This window comes from Quercus lobata, chromosome 8, assembly GCF_001633185.2.
Source record: "Quercus lobata isolate SW786 chromosome 8, ValleyOak3.0 Primary Assembly, whole genome shotgun sequence".
Lineage (NCBI taxonomy): Eukaryota > Viridiplantae > Streptophyta > Magnoliopsida > Fagales > Fagaceae > Quercus > Quercus lobata.
Genome location: NC_044911.1, coordinates 43,039,361 through 43,062,615, shown reverse-complemented (window position 1 = coordinate 43,062,615; position 23,255 = coordinate 43,039,361). Strand labels below are relative to the sequence as shown.

Sequence of the window (23,255 nt, the reverse complement as noted above, 5' to 3'; positions counted from 1 at the left end):
TTCGTAGGCAACTAAAGAGTTCATAACCTTTCAATCTAAATTCATTAAGCCAACAAGACTTACTACAAGACAGTGCCCTATAATTTAACCCAAAAAAAAAAAAAGGAAACAATTAAAAATTATACATAGATACATTATACATATAATATATAAATATAACAAAATAGCTTTATTAAAAAGAGAAACAACACAATCTATGTACACAGGAAATGCAATTGTATTGATACAATACATCATCTAAAGGTATTAGCTCTTTGGACAGTAAAGACCAAGTCAACACATATGAAGACTCAAGATAATAACAAGAACTATGGTTTACATAGGTATAAAACTAAAACCATTGAAAATAGATAAAAGCTAAAAGCATTGACAATAAAAGACCAAGTCGAAGACTCAAGATAATAACAAGAACTATGGTTTACAAAGGTATAAAGCTAAAAGCATTGACAATAGCTGAAAGTGTTAAAGTACCCCCACAGGCGGCTTGTAGTGCAACTGGTTGGCTCCTCCCAAGTGTTTCCAAAGGAGAAAGAAAAAGCAACAGAAAGATATAATTTATTAAGGACAAATTACTATCTCTCTCTAGTTTTCTAGTATTTCCATGTTGAACTCCATTCACCTAATCTTTTCTGCAAACAACTTGAGCTTGGGTTGGGCGCTCTTGTCTCTATTCCATTTTGTTTTTATCATCAATTCCAAAAAAACCAGTAATGACTATACACAGAATCTAGATACTATCCGCAAAGAGCAAACAAGCATACATTTTCATGGGATAAGCAGATAAGGCTCATACATGAATGCAAGTTGGGAAGAAAATGTCAGTAATGAACATGAATCATGTGTTCTATACTTAATAAAAGCAGTACTCGTAATACTAGTAGTCTACTAAACATAACAGGTCCCTATCACTACTTCAAGCGGCCAACAGATATACTAGATTTGGATAAATATAATCTCCATCGAAATATGAAGAAAAAGCTGAAGCTTCTATATTACACAAAAGAGCTGCTCCACATTCTTACATTTAGACAGCACAAAGTGAGGACTTACTGAGAAGTGCATGGTTCATTGGGAGCCCCTTCTGACGTTTCTGAAACCCTACTTTTCGTGAAAGACTCCTTAACTACTTTCACTCGATTCTCAACATCCAGCAACCTATTACCAAGCAAATTAACCGCCTCAGAATGTGATTCAAATTTATGAACCCATCCTCCTTCAAAGTCTTTAACTTTCCTCTCGATCAGCAAACGGTTCATCCTGTCTTCTTCTTCTTGCTTCAGGCGTCGCTTTTCCAGTTCCATGGTGCTCAAAACAAGCCCTCCAGATCCAGGAACATCCTTGTAAAGTGGCTCTTCAGGCTGCGGGCAGCGTGCCCTGTATTCAGAAAATGCCCTACTCGTTTCTTTCAAGGCCTTCCTATAACCCTCTAATAGATTTCCCATCAAAAAAAGCTCACGCTCGAGCCGGTACACCTCCACTTGTCTCTTCTGTTGCTCTTCAAACTTAACAGTGCGCAAGTGATCAATCATGGTTTCTCGCTGCTGCAACTCATTCAGTAGGAACTGTTGATTCACAGTAGCTTCCGCACAAGCCTGTTCTTTTGCTGCATACACTGTCCTAGTTTTCCCCATCCAATGTTGTATTTGCTCCATACACATATCAAAGTCAGTTGCTTTACCATCCCATGACCCGTCACTCCTCAACCTCTTATTACCACCATTAAAAGAGTTATGAATGTTATCATTCTCATGATCAATCCCCCTCTTGTTAGCATTACCAAAAAGTGACGTACCAGCAGACAGTAACCTACTATCATCCCTAGACGACAAAAAGTCAACTGCCAAATGATCACGGATTTCCAACCCCGAGCTAAAAGGCATGTGCATATCCGGAATTAGACTCCCCCCCGGAGCCAAACTGTCTAGCGGATTGCACTTGGGCGAAAGATTGAACCCACCAACCTCCCGTTCACCTTCTTCTTCTTCTTCTTCTTCTTCTTCTTCTTCCTCTTCCTCTTCTTCGTCTTGTCCTTCTTCATCTACTTCTTCCTCTTCTCTCTTCTTCTCCTCCTCCTCACTAACCAAGCCCCTAACTTCGCCCACATTGCATGGCCTCAAAAATGGTTCCCCCAAATCACCCAAACTGCTCTTCCCATCCAAAAGCCACTGCGCACCCTCGTCCTGCTCCTTACTTTCCTCCCTACATTGCTCAAAATCCACAACATCCTCATTCTGCTCCTTACTTTCCTCCCTACATAGCTCATAATCCATAACATCTTCATCCCCAACCCGCTCCTTAACATTCTCAACCTCAACCTCAACCTCCATCTTCTCTTCAACCTTCTCCGCCTTTTCTTCAACTCCCTCCACCTTCTCTTCAACTCTCTCCGCATTATCATGCCCAAGACTCAATTCAATTGTATGCTCCTCCAATTCACAAACCCGAGATTCTTCCTCTGATCCCTGCACCTGAAAATTTTCAGCCTCGGCCATCTTAACATCTCCAGCACTACCCAACAAATCTTCCTCCACATTGTCACTGCCCTTCACCTCCTCCACTTCCTCCACCACCACATTAGGTGCCTCCTTCGGCGGCGTGGGCTCATTGTCATCGTCCTTCACCTCCTCCACTGCCTCCAGCACCACCTTAGGTGGCTCCTTCAGCATAGATAACTCATCTTCATCGTCATCGTCCTTCACATCCTCCACCTCCACCTCCACCTTAGGTGCCTCCATCAGCAACTCCTCGCGCTGCGACCTTATGAGATGCTGCAAATGCGAGGCGTAATAACAATTAACCAGATTTGGCGATTGCACAAGCTCCTTCTCGACCATAAACCAAATCAAACTAGCCCAATCCATCTTCTCAAAATTCCCTTCCTTAATCACCTTGGTCCAATTCAACACCTCATTCGGCATCATCCACGTATCCTCGTGCAAAAGAATCCAATTCGACACCAAATCCTCCAAAAACCCAATCTCCTCCGCCGACCCCAGCGAGTCCACCTCCACCACCGAAGTGGCGGCGCCCTTCTTCACCGGCAACGGCAACCTCAACGCCCGAGCCAGATCGGCACGGTTGAGATTAACACGAACCGACTCAACATAACTACAACGACCCTGGGAACTGTAATTAGCAATGAGCTGAGCGAGAAGGTCGGTGCGGAGAGACCTATCGAACTCAATATGAACGAAATCCCACAAACCGAGGCGCCTTAGAAGCTTCTCGTGGCTCAGAAAGTCTAGGGTTTTAGAGGGCAAAAAGGGAATTGGGTTGAGGATTTCGATTAGGGCTTTGAATTTCTTCTGGGACTTTTCGAGAGAGATTCGGCGCTTGTGGGCGTTCTTCTTGTTTCGCTTTGGGGCTCGGCGAGAGAAGACGTGGTAGTGGGAGTCGGCGGTGGTGGTTTTGGGAGAGAAGAGTGGGGTTGGTTCTTCTTGGATTGCTGGGGTTTGATCGTGAGATGGGTTTTGTGGGTCTTCAATTTGAAGGGTTAGGGATAGTGGGGATTGGGGATCTTGAGATTGTGGGTTTTGTTGATCTTGATCTTGATCTTGATCTTGATTTTGAGCGGTCATGTTGTTTGGGTCTTGAGAGTGGTGTTCTTGTTGGGAATGGGTGGGAGAGCTCATGGTGGGTTCAACAGTGAAAGACTTCTTTTTAGTGTTTGAGAGATGGGAATTGGGTTTCTTTTTCTTTAGTTTGTGTGTTAGTAATACGAATAGTTTTTACTTACTCTCCCTCACTCACAGTTCCACACAGAGAAAAGCAGATGCGTATGGAGTGGACCTGAGTCCTGAGTGACCTTTTGAATCCCCTCGTTTTCGTGGTGAGATGGGATTTGATTGGGAATTTCCTCGTACTAATTTGCCAACTCACCCTAACTTTGAACTCGCACTGTCCCTCCTTTTATCTATTTCCATTATAATTAGCACAAAATCTAGCTTAAAAAAAATTAATTAGCTAAATATAAATTTTGATGTTGTGAACAAAATTTAAATGTGAAGGACATAAAAAGAAAATGATAAAATTTAGTTATAAAATTAGATGAATTACAATAATCTTATTTAATATATTTTTATTAGAGGTAAATTTTGACAAATCCACAATTAAATTACATCTACTTCTTATATCCTTCATACTTACAAAATTTTTAGAAAATTAAATATCATTAGCTATATCATCAATAAATTATTTAAATTTCAAATTGTTGTAATTTAAAATTATGCATAAAATATAAACTTATAAATTATATAGTAATAAATAATATATGATTGATACATGTGTATTAAGAAAGCATAAAGAACACAAATTTGACATGTGTATTGATGATGCAAAAAATCATTAGTGAGCCGCATGGTCCTCACTTGCTTTTAACAAAACCTAAGAAGACCTTACAAAGAGTATCCTACAGAGAGTACCGGTGTGGTACTGATCAAATACCCTCTAAATGTTAAGTTAGAAATAGAATTTCTACCACTTTAGTATGTCGGAGCTGGGGAATTATGCGTACACAGCGTACCTTGATTTATGAGAGTTTTGGGGTTTTTATAGTAGTGTAGAGCTGACCTCCGTTTCTTGGCGGAGAATGTATTTCCTTGTAGAGAAGATTCTCATTGATATTTGTATTTTATGGGATCCCTTTCTTGTAGGGATTCCTCTGATTATGGTTGGGCGTAGAATGCAAGATATTTCCATATTAGGATTCTTGGAGACCACTCATGCCACATAGGTGCCACGTGGCTTCAACAAACCGTCTCCCTTGGATCTGTCTACTTTAAGGAGTCCACCCGTCGCCCTGCCTCTCCGTCCAAGTTATGAACCCGTCTACTAGTTCTTTGGTTGGTAGAATGACTAGGCCATCTCTTTTGGTGACTTTGTCACTTATGATTGCCTCCGTTAATTGGATCCATCTACTTTGAGATTTATTCCTATCATGCATTAAGAGAGTAAAAAACATGTAATTTAATAGTTAAATTTTCAAAATACGTAATACTATTTATTTTAGGCGAAAAGCACATTTTGGTCCCTACATTTTCGCACGATTCCTACTTTGGTCCCTAAATTTTATTTTTACCGCTTTTAGTCCCTGTTTAGAAAAACGCCTTCTATTTTAATCCTTTCCGTCAGTGCCGTTAGGGCACTGACCTACGTGGCAAACGGAATTATTAAAATAATAATAAAAAATTTTATTTTGTCATTAAAAAATGCCAAGTCAGTATTTAAATTTTAAAAAATAATTTATTAAATTTAACTAAATAAAAAAATAAAAAACAGAAATAAAAATAAAAAATCACATTTATCAAGATTGAAGTGTGTCTTGAGCAAGAACAACAAGAACACTAACCCAGATTTAAGTACACAAACCCAGAACACAAGAACATAAAATTAAAATTCAATGATTTTTTTTGTGTACTTAAATCTGGGTTAGTGTTCTTGTTGTTCTTGCTCAAGACACACTTCAATCTTGATAAATGTGATTTTTTATATTTATTTCTGTTTTTTATTTTTTTATTTAGTTAAATTTAATAAATTATTTTTTAAAATTTAAATGCTAACTTGGCATTTTTTAATGACAAAATAAAATTTTTTATTATTATTTTAATAATTCTGTTTGCCACGTAGGTCAGTGCCCTAACGGCACTGACGGAAATGACTAAAACAGAAGGCGTTTTTCTAAATAGGGACTAAAAGCGGTAAAAATAAAATTTAGGGACCAAAGTAGGAATCGTGCGAAAATGTAGGGACCAAAATGTGTTTTTCGCCTTTATTTTATTAAGTAAGGTTGTAGCTTAAAACTACAAGAAATTTTGTAGCTAAAATTTGTCTAAAAGAAAATATAATTCAAATTCTCATACAATAAAAAGATGTTGAGTGGAGTTATAGCTATTAACTACAAATAAGTTTGTAGCCACACTTTTGTCTCCTTTATTACATGGGTCCTAATTTCTCTAATTTCCTTTTTCTAAATAAAATTTGAAAACAATGCCTCAATTTTTAATCAATTTTTAGCAATTTGCCAAGAACTTTATAACTTAATTGACACTTTTCCATACACAAAAGTGTTTAAAAGTTTAGACAGAAAGGGTTCGACTTGCAAAGTGTGAGAGTGCTTTTTTCTTTAGCACACAGGCCCGAGGATCCTTGGCCAAATGATTGTAACTTGGTGGACTGGACTTTGATTCACTGCAACTAAAGGGCTGTTTAAGAATCAAGTGGTGCACAGGGCATACTTCCTACAATATACATAAACTAGCAAACGAGAATATTTATATTGAACAACAATCAAAACAACAAAAGTAATGCAAAGCAAACAGTAAATGTACAAAGTAATGGTTAGGGATCCTCAAATCAATAAGAAATACTTCATTGAATTTTCTTTATTATGATTACAGTGTACTCACTAAGACGTGATACAAGGTTCAAGTAAGCTCAAAAATCACAGTCTTAGATGGCTATTCAAGCCTCTAAAACTTGCAAAGTTTGATTCTTTTTGAATCGAGTATATGCTATAGTGGCTGTTTCTGGGATACTGGGAGATAATTTACTAATTTCTCTGAGTTTTCTTCTCGATAGAACTTTCTCAATGATTCTGTTGTAATTTTTCTCTCTATCCCTTCTTCGCAATCTTTCTCCCCTCTTATAGTGTTATTCTAGAGTCCCGGGGAACTATTGATTTCCCTGTTTTGCCCCCTGGGTACCAGAGCCTGTTTTGTGCCCATCGTCCAGGAGGTTCAGTTTTCCCTGTTCCTCATTCTTTTCTTCCTTTTAGTGTTGTTTCCTCGAAAGTCCATGGCTTACTATCTATTTCAGAGTGCACTGATGTCACATTCCTCATGGTTCAGCTTTTTGGCCGTCCTTTTTCTTTATCTTTTTTCTCAAATGGGCGGAATCCCACTCTGCCGGTTCGAAAGTCCTTTGTTGCTACTCCCCTTTTTATAGCCCTTCATTCTGGTTCCCCGAGGTACCGTCCACTTGCGCTGTGAGAGGTCACTCCAGGTTTTCCTCTTTTCTTGCTGGATCTCTAGTACCTGAGAAGGATGTATCCATCCTCTGTTTCTTGTGTTCTTTTGGCTTTTCCTTTGAGCTGTTTTAATCCTCTCTTGGCTGTGCTACACGCCTCGAGGATCCCGAGCCTTTGGCAGCCTCTAGGGATCCTGGCTCAGCTTTTTTTTTACACTGGTAATTTTCCAATCTTCTGGTCTGAGCTTCTTTTCACTTTTTCTTCTTTTCTCATAGGCTTCCAGGCTTGTCTTTTTTTTCTTTATGGTTTTTGGGCTTCAAGCCTTTTGGGCTTACCACCTCTTTTCATTTTTTTATGGCCCCTTGTGTTTATTTCTTTGGACCTCGGTACTGTGATTTTTTGGACCTCAACACAAAGTTAACAGCATAATGTAATTATCTCAAAAAAAAAAAAAAAAAATTGTTTTGTTTCATTTGAGGTCTATTTAAATACCGCTTATTGCTGAAAACTGAAAATACTGTAGCGAAATAATTTTTAAATGTGTGAATAGTACATGAGACTTAGTTTTAAAGTTAAATTTATTGAAATCCGTACTTACGAGTCACGTGAACAATACACGAGACCCACAGAAAAACGTCAAACGCAGAAAGAGATAATTTCAGTGCAATCCAAACTCAACCTTATAGTCATCAGATTTTTCATATGATTGTGCTGCTGGTTGCAGTGCTCTAGTACATGAACCATGATCTATAGATGATTTTCAAAATTGCCCCAGCTTGCCGCCCAATGCAAACAACATAAAATTATTTTAGCTAATAGTGCGAATTTTACACTTCAACAATGCTACTGCTATTAGCATTGCTTTCAGTTTCATATGAGATAACCACTAATATCATTTTTATTGTACACCAATTACAATATGTCAACACATAAAATATATTGTATATTTATTGTGTCATTAGATTTATTGTTTAAATTTTTAATTTTACTCTTGTTACAACAAATGGACACAGGGTTAATGCATAATAGTGCGAAGTTAACCATCAAGCACAAGCAAGAAAGAAAAACCACCGTCAGGATATATAAAGGAGATTAAAATTTCTGACTGTAAGAGTAATTTGCTGAACTTAAACATAATCTATATTAAAATCTTTATTCAGAGCTTCATTTTCGTCCTCCTGTTTATAAAATATACTATGCAAAGAGTTGAAGTGGTACACACATACAACGCATGTTCAAGATGATGAACACTGCTTACAACAGTGAAGATTTGTTTTTTCAAGTGCCACACATACATTCAAACAAACATATTCATGCCACTGCAGCTCAGCTCAACAATGATCTTATATTTTAGGAATAATAATTTGTAGAAATCCATCCCTGCATCAACAAAAATTATGAAGATTAGCACTGTGTATGATATAATGATTACATGACATTATATAATACTCAATCTGAATTTACAACAGTGACAGTCCCCATTATAACACTGAAAAATCTAAAGTTTGAAAATATCATGGTTTGCATAACATTGTGATGAAATTTGCACTACATAAACATAAGAAATACTCTTTATTTTTCGTGACTTCACAATTTCAATGCAATTTTCGTGTGTTTGTACGATTTTGTGAAAAAGTGTGTGTATAACAATAATTACCCTAACATAAAAGAACAAGAAGTGCTTACTGAAGTCAGAAAGTACGTATACAACATGTTTTTATTTATATTTGTGTAGCACTTCCCCCACAGCCTAGCCCATCAAATTGATGGAGTTGTCACGTAAAGAACTAATATAAATGACTTTTCCCAAATATTAAAATTCTACAAACATTTTAAGCTATATTGAGGAACAATATAAACTGGCGTCAAGTATATATGTGATGAAATTTGGCTTATAGGAATGAAGGCAATTAGAAGTTTCCAGCTTGAGTTTCCAAGTGGTAAATTGAGAGATGAGACTGTTTATGCATCAATATTTAAGGAATCATCATTCATCTGCAGAAAAACCTGATACATTCAAAGATACCACTTGAGCAACTGGGAGCCCTTGCACTTAACCATGGACTAAGAAAATCAGGAAATCCTTGCATGCTGATCACCAGATTGACCACTGAATTTTTAAGGAGTTTCATGAGAAAAATCACATCATATTGGACAAACCAAAAAAAATCGCCATTTGCACATCATGCCAGCTCCTTTACTTCTCTAATCCAATTTTTTCCAACTTTCTGTTTATTTGTTTTTTTTTTTTTTTTTTAATGTTTCTTTTGTGTACAGTAAATTTGATGAATGGCTTCAGATGGACTATATAAACGCTTGCTTCATAATGACCATCATGACCTGTTATCAAAAATAACTGATACTCTCTTCACCATCTACCACTTTAAAAATTAAATATCTGCCCCAAAAGGCTTGCCCCCTTTATTTGTTGATATCTTTTCACCCAAAATCACTTGATCAGTGTTATAGGCTTATAGCTAGCCTTTTCATAAATGCAGTTTAATTTATGCTTTTGACAAGAAAAAGTAGCACCAGTCTTTAGCATTTTTGTTTGGTACAAAGACAACCTTTAAATTTAATCCTATCATAACTGATTTATAAATTTAAATATTATAATGTTTTCTGATAGTTAAAATGTAATTCCATTTATTTTAAAGATTTTTAGAAATCTACACATTAATTCTATGGCGCTAGGTACTAACTTCTCAAATTTCATATATAGGAAAAGGTAAAATATTTCAAAATTTTAAAGAAAATTATTCTATATTTTATTCATATCTAATAAAGAAGCAGGCTTCAGTTCCTTATCCCATCACAACTGCATTTACACATCACCACACCTACTCCTCATTTCACCACTACCGGTAATAATTCCACAATATGCTAACTAAGGCATATAATAGAAATCAAAATTTGTGACTGAAGCTTACTTTGGTGTCCATACTAAAGTAGAAACATAAAATTAGAAGGAATGCATGGCTATAAAGCTGTGACTTACAAAAATTCAGCCGAGACACTGTCCTTGTTGACATTTGCAGGAAGTGGCCATACTACCTGGTATGGTCCTTGTAAAATCTCTTGTTTGTGATATGCAGAGATTGAATCATTTGAAAAACCTGACACTTTCCAGTACTGGGTTGAGCGTCTACCCTGTACAGTTAATCTGTCACAAAATTGCATTCATATCATCACACGTTTAAATTCAGAAGTTTAGATATTGATCATAGAGATTGATCAGGCCAACCAATTCATAGATGTATTAAAAAATTAAGGCACATGACAAATATATAACACATGCTAATTTGATCATTTGCAAAGGAGGAGTAGAGAGAAATGACTCCAACAGCACAAGTTTTGAAATTGAGATTTCATAATTTAATTCAATCAATATTCTTATTTTCTTGTCCTTGACCAATCCAAAGTTTTGTATAAAAATTAAGATAAGAATAAATATTTGTGAATAGATAAATGTAAATCATCAGAATACATCTTACTTCTGGTCATCAATCTCCACGCTAATGTCATGGCGATTGACGCCTGGAATTTCCACTGTCACAACATAATTGCATCCTGATTCTGCAACATCCATCCTGGGAGACCACTCAATTCCTGCATGAAAAAGAACAAGTCCTCCGTAGTATGAATGATCTATTAAATATCTCCAACTCCAATCCACAATAAAGAAACCACATACCCTTTCATCATTGAAATTCTACTTGCCCTGTTTTGATATTAGAGGAGGTGTTTAAGGATTTGTACAAAGTAGACAACTTTACTGAATACCAATCTATGAATTTTAAAATTTAAAATTTTAAAAAATATATATAAATAATTTGAAAGAGATGCTTGTTAAAACATTAAGAACTGCTAGGCACTCTTTTCATAGGTCATAGTCGAGCTAGCAATTTAGTTGGTAAGTATTGCCAACCTGCTTACCTTCAAAATAAACAAGCAGCAAACAGCCATGTCTCTACCACATATTTTACAAGCCAATGCCACATGCTTATTTTAATAGAAACAAGAAAAGATAGAGTAAATTTTAAAAATCAAATGAGTAGATGCTTGTTCATTCAGTGATTAAAAGCTATTAACCATTAGATTCAGAGGAGTGTATTTTCTTCTTGGAATGCAATTTCTTACTTCCACTGGTTCTTTTGCCTGGTCCAGCAAACTTAGGAGGCTCAGGCACGGTTAACATGCAACCTTGCACCACAGGTTGGGCAACATTTGCAAAGTCTGGTTCTTTCTTCACAGGTCTAGAGAATAATGGTGCCTCAGAATCATTATAAGATCCCTTATAACCAGAGGGTTTGAGAGGCAAACCAGACTCAGCTGGATTGATCTGGCAAAATATTTTTAAAACACAGAATAATAACAGGATCAGGTACTTGAAGATTCATAAGAGAACAGAATAGAGTCTAAGAAAATTCTAACCACCTCTTTAGTAGTAGCCTGCCTCATAAAATTAGCTTGAGAAACAGATCCTTGCCTTGCAAAAAACATCCTATTATCACACCTTTGGATCACAGAGTTTAAACTGCTATTGCAGTTCTGAACCAAGAAAGAAGAGTGGATAAATTAATCGAGTGTAACCAAAAATTGGGAAAATCAAAGCAACTGTTCTTAATAGTTAATACACTTAATGGAATTTAAGAAAATTGTAAACACCTCTTCAATGGTAGCCTGCTCACTACTGCAGTTCTGAGACAAGAAAGCAGAGTGTATAAGTAAAGCGAGTGTAACCAAAGATTGGGAAAACAAAGAAACTGCTCTTCCTACACAAAATGGAATTTACAAACACCTCTTCAATGGTAGCCTGCCTCATGAAATTAGCTTGAGAAACAGATCCTTGCCTTGCAAAAAACATCCTGTTATCACACCTCCGGAGCACAGAGTTTAAACTGCTACTGCAGTTCTGAGACAGGAAAAAAGAGTAGATAAGTTAATCGAGTGTAAGGAAATAACTAGAAAGTGTTACTCACTTATGTTATATTGTAAATCTAATTGATGTATTTTAGCAAAAAAGAGTAAATATAATTGATGTTTGTAAGCAAAGAATTGATTCGTGTTTACAACAAGGCTCAAGAGATACTCATGCCTAACCTATGAATATCTGAAGGATTAAGACTACCTGATGCTTGGGACTCCAAATGACTGAAAAGCTCAATGACACCACTATATTTATTACATTACACCTTCCTCAGAGTTGTTTAAAAATCACTTTTTATGGGTACATTGATGATTGACACTAGCTGGAAAAAAAGCACTCAACAGTGGTCCTCAAGATCCACAAACATCATGGATTTTAACATAACCAGTTGTTTCTGCAAGGTAACATGAGTCTCAAAAAATACTTTTACAGTGAATTCAGATAACAAAATTAAAGAATCTCATGGGCAAAGACATTACAAGCAACATGGTCGTTTGTGTAAAACTTGACAATGAATTGTATGAAGACTTAAATTATCACCTTCTTGCCAAAACCAGACATCGTTCCGGATGTTTAAATTACACTCGATTGAATCAGCTTTCATGAGCAAAATTTTCAATTTGGTAAACCATCATGAAAATTACTTTGTTCCATTATCTATTGTAATTAGTTTGTACCTTTCTAGTGCATTAGAACTGGTCCTTCCGTCTTTTTTTTTTTTTTTCCTGATAAGTAATGTAATTTATTGCAGAAAAGCTACCTCATGTTTGATAGCACACAAGGAAGCTGAAAAAATACATCAAGTTAGCAACTAAGACCCCCCTTTTGTCTGAAGTCAATTACTCTTCACACTTGATCCTCAATATGGATAATACATACTCTACTGGACCAAGCGCAATTCTAAGTGTGGGCAAAAAGAAATAAGATGAATTTTGATTTCTTATGTTAGTTACTTTTAGAATTTCAACAATGTTACCTTTCATCAACAATTGAAATTGATTATTTAACTTAGGCATCGGGTTTGAATTCTCTAGCAGGATGAAGTCATGAGAACATTAAAAAAAAAAATTATTAATAAACTTTTTATACTGTGAGAACTTGAATATTCTGCTTGGAACCATCTTTCTTATAATGAATCCTCCATTGCAGGGCAAAAGTTCAACCTCCCAATATGTTGTTCCTTATTAAAACCATTCTTCTTAAAAAGAAGAATTAAGCAGTTTTTTTGGGTTAGATAATGGAACAAAATGGAAGAAAGCAAGATTTTTACTCTTATATCAGATGTCCTCTTTTTCTTTTCTTTTTTAATTTCCATAAATGGAAACTTAAACTCGTAAGATGTTTTATGATTAGAGCAGACAGGAGTAGAGTTCATAGTATTAACCAAACCACTTTATAGTACTTATGGTTAGCACTACTGATGAACTTATGAAGCCTACAAAATAAACCTTAAACTCAAATCTGATATTAGTTATTCTAAGCAGATAAATAGATCTAGTAGATAACATTGCATAAACTGATTTCTTTTGCTTAATGTACAACTAAAAATAAAACAAAACCCAAAAACAGAAAAAGTGAACCCAATGCAAGATTATGGCTAAATTATAATCTCATATCAACAATTACAGTGTTCACTAACCACAGTCTCACTGAGTCTCAAAAACACTAAAAAGCGAGAATATAACAAGAAATATACCATTGGGAGGACATTGGTGACAGAGATATCATCAGTAGGTGAGAAGTGAGCTGCAATCAAGTTGATTCTTCGTCTGGCCGCTTGGATCTCCATTTTGGTGCAAACAAAATTAAACCAGTGGACGTTTTGATTTGTTAGAGGTGGATCAAGTTTTTAACTTTGCCACGGGTCACTGACACTATGGGTGATATTTTTGGAGGAGAAAGAAGATCAATAAATTTATTATTAGTTTTTTTATGAATCAACCAATAATGGGTGTGGGAAAAAATATGTTTTGGAAGATGCCACGTGTAGTGAGAACAAAAAATCAGTTTATAGTAAGATTTTTTTTTTTTTTGGGGGTGGGGGGAGGATAATGGGTGGTTTACTTTTCTTGAATTTTTTTTTTTTTTTTTTTACTTTTTGAAAAGTATTGAAAATTAAAGAAAAATATCTCTTAGCGTATGTGTTGGATGAAATGAAATGAGAATAGGGCGAGATGTGATCCAAACATTACTAAAATTGCTTTAGAAAAAAAAATTATTATATTTATTAGTTTTTTCTTATTCATTTGTTTCCGTTTTGAATAAATAGATTCTTTTATGCCTCTTCACTAATACAATATTTTTTGATGAATGACTAAATTGAAAATCTATCTAATTTAGAAAATGTAATTTATAATAATTTAGCTTAATCGTGAACTAAAAAAAGAATTAAGACTTAGGAATAAAAGAATGAATTCGCGTCAAAAATAATATGACAAACTATGTTTTAAAGAGTAACAACTAGGGATGTAAGAGCATTAGCATTGGAGAATGCTAATGCTATATGTAAGGTGTATTTAGCATTTTAAACTTCAAAACATGCTACATCCCGGAATGCTAAAGGCAAGTATTGTAAATTTTTTACAATACTTGCTACAGTGCAATTCTATCTTTAGAATTACACTGTAGCAGTATTCTAAAAATAATAATAATATTTTAATCTTATTTTCCCCCGAAATTTCTCTCTCTCCCTCATTATTTCTGTTATCTTCTCTCTCTCTCTTCCTTTCTCTCTTTCTCATCTGCTCTCTCCTCTCTTTAGAACCGAACATCCTTCTCCTCCCACCATCAAGATAACACATCACAGTGGAGGAAATAGTGATCTGGGTTGATAAACGATGGAGGAAACGTTGATCTAGCGGCGGCAGTGGCGGCAGTTTCTGGGTTTTGATCGGGCTTGATATGGGTTTTTTTTTTTTTTTTTTTTTTTTCCTGTTGTGATCGGGGTTGATTCGTAGTGTCTGGGTTTTTGTTCCGGTGGGATTTTGGTGGTTGATTTGGGTTGATCAACGCGGCGGTGTTTGGCTTTGGGTTGATCAACGCGGCGATGTCTGGGTTTTGATCGGGTTGATCTGGGTTTTTTTTTTTTCCCCCTGTTGTGATCGGGGTTGATCGGCGGTGTTTGGGTTTTTGTTCCGGTGGGGTTTTGGTGGTTGATTTGGGTTGATCAAGCGGCGGTGTCTGGGTTTTGATTGGGTTGATCTGGTTTTTTTTTTTTTTTTCCTGTTGTGATCGGGGTTGATCGGCGGTGTTTGGGTTTTTGTTCCGGTGGGATTTTGGTGGTTGATTTGGGTTGATCAAGCGGCGATGTCTGGGTTTTGATTGGGTGATCTGGTTTTTTTTTTTTTTTCCCTGTTGTGATCAAGGTTGATCGGCAGTGTCTGGGTTTTTGTTCCGGTGGGATTTTGGTAGTTGATTTGGGTTGATCAATGCGGCGGTGTCTGGGTTTTGATCGGGGTTGATCTGGTTTTTTTTTTTTTTTTTTTTTTCTCCCCTGTTGTGATCGGGGTTGATCGGTGGTATCTGGGTTCATGAGTTCCTCTGCGTTCATCAATGGCTGCGGGCCTGTTGAAATAGGTTTGGGTTTTCTAATTGTGTAATGTGTATGATGAGAGGCTGAAGCAGTTAAGGCTGAAGCATTTTGGTGGTGGTAGTGTGGTGATTGATGATGGTGGAGCCGTGGAGGTGGTGGTGTGGTGATTGATGATGGTGGAGCCGTAGAGGTGGAGGTGTGGTGGTGGTGGTGGTGGTGGTGGTGTGGTGATTGGTGATGGTGGAGCCGTTGGAATCTGGAAAAAAGTGACGGTTGGAAAGTAGCAGTAGAGAAAGATTAAAAAATAATATTTTAATAAGAATAGAGTTTTAGAATGTGGAGATATTGTAAAATAAGATGGTATAATGATAAAGTGAGTTTTTAGAAGGGTAAAATAGGATAGCATTAGCATTTTCCAATGCTAATGCTCTAACATGAGGCAAGGACACCAAAGAGTTTTGATGGTGGCAACGATTGTAGGTTAGAGAACACAAAGGCAACCAAAAGAATGCCAAGGAAGACAGGGTTTCTTATGAAAACCTAATAGTCAAAGCTATGAGTGTGTGAGATAGAGAGAGAGATAGAGAGCTCTTAAGTCTTAACAACTTAATCCATAAAGGAAATTCTTTGATGACTACACTTTTATGATAATAAATTATTAAATGAATCCAATTTAGGGTATTAATAGGAAACTATTCCTAGACTAACCATTCACTAAATTATGGTTAGTTGGTTACTGGATATGTAATACAAGTAAAATATTTTACTTGCGTTCCAAGTATAATTGGGCTTGGAGCTTGACTTGGATTGAGTTTAATATCTTTAATGTTAATTGGATTTTTAATTACCACATGTTTTATGACTTTATCCATAAAAATTTGAGGATTCAATAGAAGGGATCTTATCCTACACATATTCTTGAGAAATTTTTCAGGTTACACAACACTGTATCAAGTCTACCTTGTTGTTACTTGACTGGATTGAAGGCTGTAAATTGCAATACTTATACAAATTCCTACATTATAACACTAAAGATATTTCCAGTTTTAAGAAGTAATATTTATTCATTTCCACCCTATTATATAGTATGCAATAGTCAACACTCAACAAAGTGTTACTTTTTCCTATAAAAAAAAAAAAAAAAAAAAAACACAAACAAACAAACAGAGTGTTACTGTTTACGCTACCAGCAACATAATAAAATACCTATTTGATAATTTAAAACAGAAACATAAATGTAGATAATGGGGGAGGAGAGGTAGACAGTGTTATTCTTTATACTATTTCGTATCTATGTGCATGAGGTACATTGTCTCATATCAATAAAATTATACTTAAAAAAAAAGAAAAAAAAAAAAGAAAAGAAAAAAAAAGAGAGTAGATAATGGGGGAGGAGATGTGGGGTTTGAAATACAATTTTTTTATTAAGGAACTTTCCATTTTCTTGATAGATTGGTGATAATATAGGGGTGCCATCCATATTTCAGTGACATTTATACTCTTGTTTTGTAAGGTGAGTTTCTTATATAGTATATTGCTGGGCCTCTAGTAAAGTGTAGTTTGTTAAGATTGCCTACATGACTTCAAAAAAAAATTTCTCTCCGTACTCCCACTAGTACTCTCTCCCCCTCACCTTTCCCCTAACCTTGCAACCCAGGTCACCATCATCTGTCCATCCTCCTCCACCCATCCTCCACCCCAAAATACCGTCTTCCCCACTCGTCCTCACTACGCAAATACCATCCTCCCTTCCCTATATCATCATGGAGGTCTCGGACCTTATTTCTCGCATAGAAAAAGTCTCCTACGAAGAAGCCAGAATAGAGCTCCCTCCAAACCAAGGCCCCACCACCTCTCTAAACCTCATCCTCTTCACCAAACTTATTACCAACAAAAACATAGGCCTCGCCCATGTTAGGGACGTGGTCCTTAAAGCTTGGAACCCAGTCTATCCACTGGAGGTGAAACGCATGGATAAGGACATTTTTATGTTCTCATTCCACCATGAAGTAGATGCTCATAAATCGTACCACAAACGACCATGGTTTTGCAAGGGAGGCCATCTTATCCTCAAAAAATGGAGCCCAGAAGTCACCTGGCAAGAAATAGACTTTTCCTCATCAACTTTTTGGGTCCAAGTCCATGGTCTCCCTGCCTCGTGGAATGCAGAGGATAACTTGAGAAAGATAGGGTCGAGGCTGGGAGAAGTTACAAAAGTGGATCTAGTTGGTTAACCAGGCGGTGCATGGAAAAAATTTCTCAAAATTCATGTAGACATCCCTATGAGAAAGCCACTAATCCCAAGCCTCTTCCTTCCTTGCCCAAACAATACTGACTCTTGGATCGGGATAAAATATGAAAAGCTCATAGATGTTTATTACAAGTGTGGATTTATAGGGCACGAAGAAAGGTCGTGTACAAGTACCCTATTCCAGCTCTGCAATCCCAATAGTGTCAGATTCAAAGCTACCGGACCATGGCTTCGACCTGGTTACGACAACCTACCACCAAGGGTTTTCGAGCAACCAACCGGCGCCTCCAATGTGACTGTAGCTTTAACGAGACAGCCACCGGAAAATGATAGTATCTCCGTGTGAGATAGTACACCTGAAAGGGCACCGCCAACAATGACAACATGCATTAGGAGCACTATACTAGCCCACTACCTACACATGACATGTGGCACCCCATGACATTCTCACCTCCGCTACATCAGCAGGTACAGTTGGTACTACCTTTATAACGTCTATACAAGCTGAGCTGGAATCACCACTGGAGACAACAGTCCCTTACCACGTCTCATGCGCTAAGGCAAAGTCCCAAGCGGGCCCTGCTACTAAAGCATCAACCTATGACTTTCGTAATTTGATTCGTTTAACTCCAGTGCAAGTGGGCCTAAGGCCCAAAAAGGAGCAAGCATCCCACTCATCAGCCCACAATCCAAATAGCTCAGACCATGCTCATAGCCTAACCCGCCAACAAACCTTAAGTGATTACTCTGAATTCCTAACTATCCAATCCTCCACACGCCTCACATCTCCATGTTCTACCACCACTGAACCTAACCAAGAGCTCCAAGTACCGCCCCTATCCACACCGAATAGATTACCGTCCCCATCAAATCCTTTGAAGAGGAAAGTAACGGAAAAAGAGCTCGACTTCTTCGCCAAACGTCTCAGAATTGTTGCAAGGGGACCAGAGCCAGTCTACTTTGACCCAGAGACAGTAGCTCTCATTCTGCAATCGAGCCTGGAGTACTTCATACTCAAAGAAAGACAGAAAACAGAAGATGAAGCACACAATCGTAAGTATTTCTATCACACTTTATCTGAAATCTGTTCACACTCCATTGCAAACCCCAATTCACCTACCTATACGACCGAGGAGGTAGGCCTTATCAAGCGCCCACCGTCCCCATGAAGCTACTCGGTTGGAACTGTCGGGGCATTTATAACGCCTCGACAGTTTGAGCCTTAATGGCTTAAATAAAAGGGGCTAGGCCGAATTTAATTTTTCTGTCTGAAACTAAAGCCACCGTTAGTAGAATGGAGTTTGTTAGAAATTCCATTAAGTTTGATCACCTACTAGTTGTTGAAGCAAAAGGTAAAGCAGGCGAACTCTGTATTTTGTGGAAAGCTGGGCTGTCTATTAAGGAGGTGGAATACAATAAAAATCTTATTATTGTTAAAATTAGTGATCTTGCATGTGAATGGCTCATGTTTGGCTTCTATGGCCCACCGTACTCCTCAAAAAAGAAGAAAGCATGGGAAAATCTCATGGCCTTACTTGAATCTCATCTAAGACCCTAGATGTGCTTCGGGGACTTCAACTTTGTGCTTAACGAAGATGAAGCATTAAGTGGTAAAAATGGCAGCTCCTCAACAAACTATCTCAAGGACTTGATGTTCGAGGTCCATGCTATTGATTTAGGGTACTCTGGTGGCAAATACACTTGGGTGAAAGGTAAATGGGGGAATGCCGCAATTAAAAGAAGATTGGACCGAGAAATTGCTAACATTTCAAGGAGGCTAGCATACCCGAGAGCAACAATAACTCATCTTGGTGCCATAGGTCCTGATCATACTTCTATTGTTCTCAACATGAACCCTCAATCCTGCTTTGCTCACCGACCTTTCAGATTTGAGGTTGCCTAGCTAAAGGACGACCGTTGTGTCTCGGTCATTGACAGTGCTTGGAATGATGAACCCATTGGCTTAGACTTTATTAAGTTGTGTAAAAAGCAGGCTACCACCATAAGGAAGTTTTTAGAATGTGCCAGGATAGGATCAACTCCCTTATGCAATGCATCAAAGACATCTAGAGACAGTCCCCCTCAAACCAATCTAGGAACTTAGAAGCATCCCTTCAAGCCAAGCTATCATAATGGCTCCTTTGGAGAGAAGCCTTGTGGCGCCAAAAATCAAGGGAGCTTTGGCTGAAATTATGGGACAAAAATTCCAAATTCTTCCATCTTTCCACAATTATCAGAAGGAAAAGAAACAACATCGATGCTATACGCGATGAAAATGGCTAATGGATTACTGAGGGCAACTCTATCAAAAATACATTCCTTGATTACTTTAAGAATCTATTTCAACAAAGTGAATCTGATTTTCCACCTCACTTTGAACAACTTGTCCTACCATGCATCACAGAGGATGAAAATGTCGAGCTTTGTAGAATTCCTCTCATGATGAGATCAGATCCACTCTTTTCCAGACGGTTTCCCTGCCATATTCTATAAGCAATTCTGGCCAACCATCAGCGACAGCATCATCAATGCTATCACATCCTTCTTCATCAGAGGGACCATGCCTAGGGAGGTAAATTGCTTTTTCATTGTCCATATTCCCAAAATTTCTAACCCCACTACTGTAAATCATTTTAGGCCCATAAGCCTCTACAATGTAGTTTACAAAATCATATCCAAGCTCTTGGTGGCAAAGCTCAGACCCCATCTTGACAAAATTATATCTCCAGTGCAGTCTGCATTCATCTCCAATAGATGGATTGCCGAGAATCAAGTCATTGTTCAAGAGATTCTTCACAGTTTCGAGTCTCAAAAAACCAATTCGGGTCTGATGGCTATTAAACTTGATCTCCAAAAGGCATACAATAGGGTCAGCTAGGATTTCATTCACTCTATTCTTCTCCACCTCGGTTTCATGAAGTTTTCTCAAATTGGATTCTTAGCTACATATCTTTGGTATCCTTTGAAATCCTTGTAAATGGAGGTAAATCTGAGAGCTTCAAACTGAACAAAGGGCTTAGGCAAGGGGACCCTCTCTCCCGTTACCTTTTTATTTTGGGGCAAGAAATGCTTTCTAGGATGTTGGACAAGGAACTGAGGCAAAGAAACATCAGTGGAATCAGAACAAGCAGAAGTGGACCCATAATCACACACATGATGTATGCGGATGACATCATTTTGTTTTCCAAAGCCTCTAAAAAAGATGCAACAACAATTAACCACATCCTAAATAAGTGCTGCCTTTGGTTCGGTCAACAAGTCAATAGGGAGAAGTCGGGCATCCTTTTCTCTAAGCACACTCAAAGCAATACACGCAGATCCTTGAAGAGTATTCTTCAGATGAGGTCCCTCAAAAAAGATACAACATACTTAGGTGCGCCTCTCCTCCTGTCCAGAGCACCTGCTAAGGACTTCTCTTAACTCAAATCTAAGCTTGAAGCCAAGCTCACGGGATGGAGGACCAAGTGCCTTTCATGGGCTGGAAGAAGAACTCTCAAATGCACTGTTGCCCAATCCATCTTGAATTACAACATGTCCACTTTCAACATCCCTAAAAAAGTGTGCGAAAACCTTGACTCCCTTTCCAGGAGATTCTGGTGGAATCTTAAGAAGCCAAAGGGCAATTTTCTCGCTTGGAGATCGTGGGATAAAATCTGCTATCCAAAGCGTCAAGGTGGCCTCGAATTCAAAAAAGCTAAGGATATTAATAACGCACTTCTTGCCAAGCTTGCTTGAATGATTGCCTCCAAAAGGGACAGCCTTTGCATGAATATCCTAAGGTCAAATTACAAATTTTCCAAGGACTGGTTGCACTCCGAGCCCCTCAAGCGAGCTTCACCCATTTGGAAAGCTATCGAGCATGCAAAGAAAATCATTGTTAAAGGAGCGTGTTAAAGGAGTATTATGTTTATGTGAATGACCATTGTAAACAATATCAAGATAACAATTCCTAAAATTGACAATGCAAAAGAATTTATTTCAAATGTGGAAGACCATTTCAAAACAGCTAATAAGTCCCTTGTAGGGACATTAATGGCAAAACTTACCACCATGAAATTTGATGGTAAGCATGGGATACAAGAGAATGCCATTGAAATGACAAATTTGGCTACTCAATTAAAAACTCTAGGGATAAATGTGGATGAGTTTTTTCTCGTTCAGTTTATATTGAATTTCTTGCCTCCTTAGTATAGGTCATTTCAAATTAATTACAACACTATGAAAGATAAGTGGAATGTAAATCAATTGGTCATTATGCTCAATCAAGAAGAGGCAAGACTCAAGCAACTTGAGCAACATTCAATTTATCTCATAAATCAAGGAGTTGAAAGAAAATTGAGGAAGCCTAAAAAAGGCTTAAAGCATGGATTACACAAGGCAAGTGTGGTTAGCCTCAAAAGAAGGAAAATGGCGATTATAAATGCCACTTTTGTAAAAAATCAGGAAATTTTAAGAAAGATTGCCCAAAATATAGGCAAATCTAACTGAAGTTCCTTCTAATATTTGGTGGCTTGATTATGGGGCTACAACTCATATTTCAAATATGATGCATGGATTCTTTCAATCCAGACCATAAATCCAAATGAGAATTTTGTATTTATGGGAAATTGGGTCAAAGCACCAATTGAAACAATTAGGACTTATTATTTATTTCTAGATACCAATAGACAAATAGATTTGTTTCAAATATTTTATGTTCCTTCTCTTTCTAGAAATTTAGTCTCTTTGCTTAAACTTGATCTTGATGGATATTTCATAAAATTTGGGAATAAAAGTTTTACTTTGTTTAAGAATACCCTTTTTGTTGGTTTCGGTATTTTTTTTTTTTTTTTTTTTTTTTTTTTTTTGGTTTATAGAAATTTAATCTTCATGATGAATTTGATGAAACCCTTCTCACCTTGCATTGTAGTACCAGTACTAAATGTAGCCTAATTAATGAAAATTCTTCAAATCTTCATAAGGGAGAGGGAAATATATATATATATATATATATATTTATATACATATATTTAGAAACAAACTATACCAAAGTATACCATAACTCCACTCAAAAGCTATGGTAACTTTTAAGGGAGGGTGGAACAAATTATATTACACACAACACACTCTCTTAAGCAATATTAATATCTCAATTGAAAACATCCAAATTAACAATAGCATATAATAATAATAATAATAGTAATATTTTTTTTGGGGGGGTGGGGGGAGAAACAACAATATTATTATTATCGAATCCAAAGACTTTGATTTTTTTTTTTTTAAGTTACTGTAATATAAATTTTTTTTTCTTCCATAAAAAAAAAGAATAAAATTATTGCTTATAAAAGTCCGTAAAAACCTAAGGGCAAGTAAAAAGTAAGAAGAGAACATGGTGGTGTGACACTGTGAGCAGGGTCATAGTATTTTTGTATTTAGAACGTATTAAATTATTAATTGTAAGAGTCACGCGTCAGAGACTCAGACAGTAAAACAAGCACCTAACACGTATTAATTATAAAAGTCACGCATCAGAGACTCAGACAGTGAAACAGGCACCTAACACGCACGAGAGACAAAAAAGAAAAGAAAAAAAAAAAAG

General features: G+C 37.0%; 3 protein-coding genes across 6 annotated transcripts; 1 reads left to right on the top strand and 2 right to left on the bottom strand.

Annotated features, from left to right (window-relative positions):
- Positions 1-746: 746 nt before the first annotated feature.
- On the bottom strand, positions 747-3,852 carry LOC115955582 (golgin subfamily A member 6-like protein 22). The gene has a single exon (XM_031073757.1). The coding sequence runs from the start codon at positions 3,630-3,632 to the stop codon at positions 1,047-1,049; it is 2,586 nt and encodes an 861-aa protein (XP_030929617.1). The 5' UTR covers positions 3,633-3,852; the 3' UTR covers positions 747-1,046.
- A 4,191-nt stretch (positions 3,853-8,043) lies between these two features.
- LOC115955298 lies at positions 8,044-13,815 on the bottom strand. Of its 4 annotated transcripts, none has more exons than XM_031073388.1 (8): positions 13,591-13,814; positions 11,766-11,879; positions 11,633-11,665; positions 11,402-11,515; positions 11,057-11,306; positions 10,459-10,573; positions 9,963-10,127; positions 8,044-8,344 (listed from the first exon to the last, which is right to left on the bottom strand). In XM_031073388.1, the coding sequence occupies exons 1-8, from the start codon at positions 13,681-13,683 to the stop codon at positions 8,308-8,310; spliced, it is 921 nt and encodes a 306-aa protein (XP_030929248.1). In that variant the 5' UTR covers positions 13,684-13,814; the 3' UTR covers positions 8,044-8,307. The 4 variants fall into 4 exon arrangements, 3 of the variants coding, with proteins under 3 accessions (XP_030929248.1, XP_030929250.1, XP_030929249.1); XM_031073390.1 differs by having other exon boundaries at positions 11,105-11,306; positions 13,591-13,812; XR_004084088.1 differs by having other exon boundaries at positions 8,082-8,344; positions 9,963-10,114; positions 13,591-13,815.
- A 5,420-nt stretch (positions 13,816-19,235) lies between these two features.
- LOC115956910 lies at positions 19,236-19,580 on the top strand. Its single transcript, XM_031075172.1, has one exon. It carries the CDS (start codon positions 19,236-19,238, stop codon positions 19,578-19,580), a length of 345 nt encoding a protein of 114 aa, XP_030931032.1.
- The last annotated feature ends 3,675 nt before the right edge of the window (positions 19,581-23,255 follow it).

Excerpts from the sequence above, each read along its gene's own strand:
- LOC115955582 (XM_031073757.1), bottom strand. The coding sequence starts at position 3,632 with ATGAGCTCTCCCACCCATTCCCAACAAGAACACCACTCTCAAGACCCA.
- LOC115955298 (XM_031073388.1), bottom strand. The coding sequence starts at position 13,683 with ATGGAGATCCAAGCGGCCAGACGAAGAATCAACTTGATTGCAGCTCAC. Across the intron at positions 11,516-11,632 it reads AGCAGGCTACCATTGAAGAG|AACTGCAATAGCAGTTTAAA; the intron begins GTGTTTACAATT and ends TTCTTGGTTCAG. Across the intron at positions 11,307-11,401 it reads GGCAGGCTACTACTAAAGAG|ATCAATCCAGCTGAGTCTGG; the intron begins GTGGTTAGAATT and ends ATATTTTGCCAG.
- LOC115956910 (XM_031075172.1), top strand. The coding sequence starts at position 19,236 with ATGTGCTTCGGGGACTTCAACTTTGTGCTTAACGAAGATGAAGCATTA.